This window comes from Myotis davidii, unplaced genomic scaffold, assembly GCF_000327345.1.
Source record: "Myotis davidii unplaced genomic scaffold, ASM32734v1 scaffold949, whole genome shotgun sequence".
Lineage (NCBI taxonomy): Eukaryota > Metazoa > Chordata > Mammalia > Chiroptera > Vespertilionidae > Myotis > Myotis davidii.
The window spans coordinates 218252-224818 of record NW_006300364.1 but is presented as its reverse complement, the minus strand read 5'-3'; the positions used below and the strand labels follow the sequence as shown (position 1 = coordinate 224818).

At 41.8% G+C, this 6567-nt stretch overlaps 1 protein-coding gene across 1 annotated transcript in view; it reads left to right on the top strand.

Annotated features, from left to right (window-relative positions):
* Positions 1 to 6567, top strand: part of LOC107185140 (olfactory receptor 7A17-like) — a 57045-nt gene that overhangs the window by 19267 nt on the left and 31211 nt on the right. The window contains exon 2 of the mRNA XM_015572460.1: positions 2379 to 2487. Within this exon, the coding sequence (XP_015427946.1) occupies positions 2379 to 2487 (109 nt within the window). The remainder of the gene's footprint in view (positions 1 to 2378; positions 2488 to 6567) is intronic.

Genomic DNA, 6567 nt, shown 5'->3' with positions numbered 1-6567 from the left:
AAGGTCCCAGGTTCGATTCCAGTCAAGGGCATGTACCTGGGTTGCGGACACAACCCCAGTAGGAGATGTGCAGGAGGCAGCTGATCGATGTTTCTAACTCTCTATCTCTCTCCCTTCCTCTCTCTGTGAAAAATCAATAAAATATATTAAAAAAATAAATATGCATTCCTGACTCGATATTTAGTTGTCCGCAGTAAAGAGTTAACCCAGTGGTCTTGGGGTGCTCCAATCGTGCACCTTCCAAAGGAAGGCCTGTCTGCATGATGCTTTTGCCTTGCCTTTCTCTGGGGAGGTCATCTTTAAGGTCCTGGAGTGTCCTGCCTGATAAGATTGTCTATATACCTCAGACCTTAGACCATGTCAGAGAGTCAGGCCCATGTGATTTATGGTGGAGGCCTTAGGTCAGCAATGCACTATCAGCTTGTCCTCTGAAGGGGCTGAGGTCAGCCCCAGAGGGGTCAGTCAGGCCCACATGAGGAACTCCCAGTAAAAAACCTGGACAGTAAGGACTGAGTGAGTTTCCCTGGTTGGAAATACTCACTGCATGTTGTCCCAGATCATGGCTGGGAGAGTTGAGAGCTTGCATTCCACTGGGAGGGGACATCTGGGAACTCATGCCTGGTGTTCTCTGAGTCCCAACCATGCCTGTCCTTTGCTGATTTTAACCAGTATCCTTTCCCTGTAATAAATTGTGACCAGGAGGATAGCAGCTTTTCTAGGTTATGTGAGTCTGAGTGAATCCTTCACCCTTGACCCAAGTCCATCTCCCACCTGCCACCCTCTTTTGAGATCTTCATTGCCCTTTTCACTGAATAGTATATTCTTGCTCATTTGCTATTTCTTTTTTAAAAAATATATTTTATTGATTTTTTTTACAGAGAGGAAGGGAAGGGATAGAGAGTTAGAAATATTGGTCAGCTGCCTCCTGCATACCCCCTACTGGGGATGTGCCCGCAACCAAGGTACATGCCCTTGACCGGAATTGAACCTGGGACCCTTGAGTCCACAGGCCGACACTCTATCCACTGAGCTATATGGGTTAGGGCTCATTTGCTATTTCTTGTCTCTCTTCTCTGGACAGAGTGGAAATCTGGAACCTTGTCTATGACTCTCATGAGAGCAGAAGACCAGAGTGGTCAGGGGTCAGGCCCTAACTCTGCCACTGTCTGGAGGTGTAGCCCTGGGTGAGCAACCTCACCTGTCTGTGCTCTATTTTATTCACCTATAAAACAGGAATGAGAACATGGGTTCCACTTTCATGGACTTGGGAGATGGGTGGACTCATTTATTAAGGCCTATAAAGGCCTCTATAAGTACAAGCTTCTAAGTGGTGGTCACTCTGTCTCCCCAGTAGCTACAGCAGGTGTCAGTGCTCAGTTAAGGACAATGAGTTAGAAGATCCTTCTATTGCCTTGGACATGAAGAGGCAGGAGGGAGCCAGAGATGCCCTGATGGTGGGAAGGAGGACAGGAGAGGTGCTGGGGATGGTAAGACATCCACCCTGTGGTTCTGGACACACACAGGCCCTGTCAGGTCTATTTGGGACTTCCCTGGTAGTCAGGTCCTTGGTTGCCACCATGGAGGAGGTCTCGGTGAGTGGTGGACCTGGCTAGGAGGTAGAAGGTAAGAAAACCAAATTCTACAATCAGGGCTCCTAGGAGGAAAGATGTGGTAGGGTTAGGAGAAGATAGTCAGGCAAGCTGGAGCCATGGCCCTGGGCAGGCACCAGAGCACCCCAAAGAAGGGTAAAAGTGGCTAGACTCCCTAGCCTGGCCTGGGAGGATGCTCCCCTCTGCTGGATGCCCTGGAGATGCTGCTGGGCTTCTGGACACAACCTTACCTATCCCCAAGGGATGAATGTGCCCCTCCCCACACCGTGCTTCTTGATTCTTCAACATAATGCTTCTGGGATGCTCATGCCACATGAGTTCAGGACAGAGAAATCAGTAGCACATGGTCTGAGTCTCCAGAGTGCAGTACTTCTGCAAACAAGACTAAAAGGAAGAAAGTAGAATGAGTGGGCGAGTACTGGGATGTGGGCTTGAGAGGCAACAGAAGGAAGTGCTTGGCTCTGAGCAGGCCCTGTCCCTCACAATATCCACACTGTCAGAGCTCTCAAGTTGGGCACATACCTTGGCTGGGGATGAGGGCCACTGTGGATCCATATGCACCCTGCACACACCCATGTACTTCTTCCTCTCCTCCCTGTCCTTGGCAGACATCTGTTTCACCTCTACCACCATCTCAAAAATGCTAGTGAACATCAAGACACAGAGAAAAACTAAAACCTATATATGCTGCATCACCCAGATGTATTTATATATACAGTTATTATTGGGTTGGATGTTTTCCTCTTAACCGTGATGACCTATGACCAGTTTGTGGCCATCTGCCACCCTTTGTACCACAGGGCCATCATGAGCCCTCGACTCTGTGGACTGCTGGTTGTGATGACTGGGATTATGAGTATCCTGAATTCCTTGCTTCAATGCTTAATGGCTGTGCTTCTGCATGGACTTGGAAATCCCTCACTTTTCCTGGGGACTCAATCAGATGATCAAACTTGCCTTCCTGACATCTTTATAAATAACATGGTGATCTATTTTTCAGCTCCCCTGCTTGTTGGTGGTCCTTTCGCTGGGATCCTTTACTCATACTCTGAAATAGTGTCCTGCACACGGGGAATGTCATCAGCTCAGGGGAAGTATAAAGCATCCACTGCTTGTGCATCTCACCTCTCAGTTGTCTCCTTATTTTATAATACAAGCCTAAGAGTGTATCTCAGCTCTGCTGCTACCCACAATGCACACTCAAGTGTAACAGCCTCAGTGATGTACTGTGTGGTCATACCCATGCTGAACCCCTTCATCTATAGTCTCAGGAACAAAGACATCACAAAGGCTTTAAATCATTCTTTTTTTTTTTTGTTGTTGTTGTTGTTTTGTTTTGTTTTTGTTTTTTTTTATCAGGTCCTGATGGGCGTTAGAATCTGAGAATCAATGTCCTGTGTGATGCTGCGGCTGAAGATCCTGCTCTGAGGACCACTCTGAGCAGCAAGGCTGTGGCTCTTTGTTAGAGTCAAGTGCAGGTAGTTTTAGATCTTCTGAATAAAAAATCAGCCCTAGCCGGTTTGGCTCAGTGGATAGAGCCTATGGACTGAAGGATCCCAGGTCGATTCCAGCCAAGGGCCCATGCCTGGGTTGCGGGCTCGATCCCCAGGAGGTGGCGTGCAGGAGGCAGCCAATCCATGATTCTCTCTTATCATTGGCGTTTCTATCTCTCCCTCTTCTTTCCTCTCTGAAATCAATAAAGAAATATATTTTAAAAAATCATAGTTGCATGTAATTTTGAACAAATAGGGTATTCATTCTGGAGGCTGTTATAAATTTATTGTTCACTTTTCAGATATGAAGATTCATTAATAAGATATGCTGTACTTCTGAAAAATGCCTTCTTCAAATCTTTTATATGTGTCCTTAAAAATTAAATAATATATATATTTTTCAAAAAATTATCTTTATTGCTGTAATTATTACAGATGTCCCCCTCTGTTTTCCCCATTGACTCCCTCTACCCAACACTATCCCTCCCAGCTCTTCACCACACTATTGTCTGTGTCCATGGACTTTGCATATATGCATATAAGTTTCCCAGTTAATCGTTATCCCCCACACAATTCCCCATTCCCGCCTTCCCTCTGAGAGTCATCAATCCCTATGCTTCTATGTCTATGGATCTTTTTGTTCATCAGTATTTTGTTCATTAGATTCCACAAATGAGTGAGATCATTTGATACTTGTCTTTCTCTGGCTGGCTTATTTCACCTAGTATAATACTCTCCAGGTTCCTCCACACTGTCTCGTGGGGTAAAAGATCCTTCTTTTTTTATGGCTGCATAGTATTCCATGCTGTAAATGTACCACAGTGTTTTTTATCTACTCATCTACTGATGGGCACTTAGGCTGTTTCCAGATCTTATCTATTGTAAATTGTGCTGCTATGAACATATGGGTGTATATATTTTTACTGATTGGTGTTTCTGGTTTCATAGGCTATATTCCTACAAGTGGGATCACTGGGTCAAATGGCAGTTTCATTTATAATTTTTTGAGGAAACTCCATACTGTTTTCCATAAAGTTGTACCAGTCTGCATTCTCACCAGCAGTGCAAGAGGGTTCCTTTTTTTCCACATCCTCGCTAGCACTTGTCGTTTGTTGATTTGTTGATGATAGCCATTCTGACAGGTGTAAGATGGTACCTCATTGTTGTTTTGATTTGCATATTTTGGATGATTAGTGACGAACATGTTTTCATATGTCTCTCAGCCTTCTGTATGTCCTCTTTTGAAAAGTGTCCATTTAGGTCTTTTGCCCATTTTTTTATTGGATTGTTTATATTCCTTTTGATAAGTCCAATGAGTTCCTTGTAAATTTTGGAGATTATACCCTTATATGAGATAGCATTGGCAAAAATGTTCTCACAGGCAATGGGCTTTCTTATTGTTTTGTTGATCAGTCATTTATTGAAGAGACTGTCTAGACTCCATTGTATGCTCTTGCCTCCTTTGACAAATATTAATTGAGCATAATGGCTTGGGTTGATTTCTGGGTTCTCTGTTCTGTTTCATTGGTCTATATGTCTGTTCTTGTGCCAGTACCAAGCAGTTTTGAGAACAGTTGCTCTGTAATACAGCTTGATATCTGGTATTGTAATCCAACTTTGTTCTTCTTTCTCGGGATAGCTGTGGTTATTCAGGGTCTTTTTTTCTTTTTATTCCAGATGAATTTTTGAAGAGTTTGTTCTAGATCCATGAAATATGCCGTTGGTGTTTTAATGGGGATTGCATTGAATCTATAAATTGCTTTGGGTAGTATGGACATTTTAATGATGTTGATTCTATCAATCCATGAATAAGGTATGTTCTTCCATTTGTTTGTCTTCCTCTATCTCTTTTTTCAATGTCCTGTAGTTTTCCAAGTATAAGTCTTTTACCTCCTTGGTTAAGTTTATTCCTAGGTATCTTATTTTTTTTTTCTGCAATGGTAAATGAGATTGTTTTTTCAGTTTCTATTTCTGTGAGTTCATTATGTAAAAAAAAGTCATAGATTTCTGGGTGTTAATTTTGTATCCTGCTACATTGCCAAATTCATTTATTAAGTCTAGTAGTTATTTGATGGAGTCTTTAGGGTTTTCTATGTACAATATCATGTCATCTGCAAATAATGAAAGTTTTACTTCTTCTTTTCCAATTTGGATGCCTTTCATTTCTTCTTCTTGCAGTTTGGATGTCTTCTTGTCTGATCGCTATTGCTAGTACCTCCAGTACTATGTCGAATAGGAGTGGTGAAAATGGGCATCCCTGTTTTATTCCTGATCTTAGGGGTGTAAGTGGTATTGATATTTTAGTTTCTCTTTCTGTGAGTTCATTACCAGTGTATAAAAAAGCCACAGATTTCCGGGTGTTAATTTTTTATCCTGCTACATTGCCAAATTCATCTATTAGTTCTTGTAGTTTTTTTTGATGGAGTCTTTAGGGTTTTCTATGTACAATATCATGTCATCTGTGAATAATGAAAGTTTTACTTCTTCTTTTCCAATTTGGATGCCTTTCATTTCTTCTTCTTGTCTGATCGCTATGGCTAGCATTTCCAGTACTATGTTGAATAACAGTGGTGGAAGTGGGCATCCCTGTCTTGTTCCTGTTCTTAGGGGATATAGTTTTAGTTTTTGTCCATTGAATATGATGTTGGCTGTAGGTTTGTCATATAGGGTTTTTATTATGTTGAGGTATGGTCCCTCTATTTCCACTTTGCTGAGAGTTTTTATCAGGAAAGGGTGTTGGATTTTGTCAAATGCTTTTTCAACATCGATTGATATGAATATGTGATTTTTGTCTCTCAATTTGTTTATGTGATGTATCACATTTATTGATTTGAAGATATTGTACCATTCTTGCATCCCTGGAATAAATCCCACTTGGTCATGGTGTATAATCTTTCTAATGTAGTGTTGGATTCGTTTGCTAATATTTTGTTGAAGTTTTTTTCCGTTGGTTATGCATATCATCCTATATAATAAAGAGCTAATATGCTAATTTGACCAAACAGCTGAATGATCTTCTGGATGAAGCCGGGGCTGCTAGGGCCGGCCGAGGCTGTGAGGATAGAAAGAACTTGGAAGTGTGTCTTCCTCTTGAATTTTTTGGAATAGTCTGAGGAGGATAGGTTTTAGTTCTTCTTTGAATGATTGATAGCACTCTCCTGTTAAGTTGTTCAGACCAAGGTTTTTGTTTGCTGGAATATTTTCAATTTCATCTGTAGGTATGGGCCTATTCAGGTTTTATGATTCTTCCTGATTGAGTTTTAGAAGCTTGTATTTTTCTAAGAATATGTCTATTTCATCTAGGTTGTCCATTTTGTTGGGTAGAGTTGCTCATAGTATTCTTTTATATACATTATATTGATTTCAGAGAGGAAGAGGAAGGGAGAGAGAGATTGAAACATCAATGGAACGAACCCGCAACCTGGGCATGTGCCCTTGGATGGAATCAAACTTGAGACCCTTCA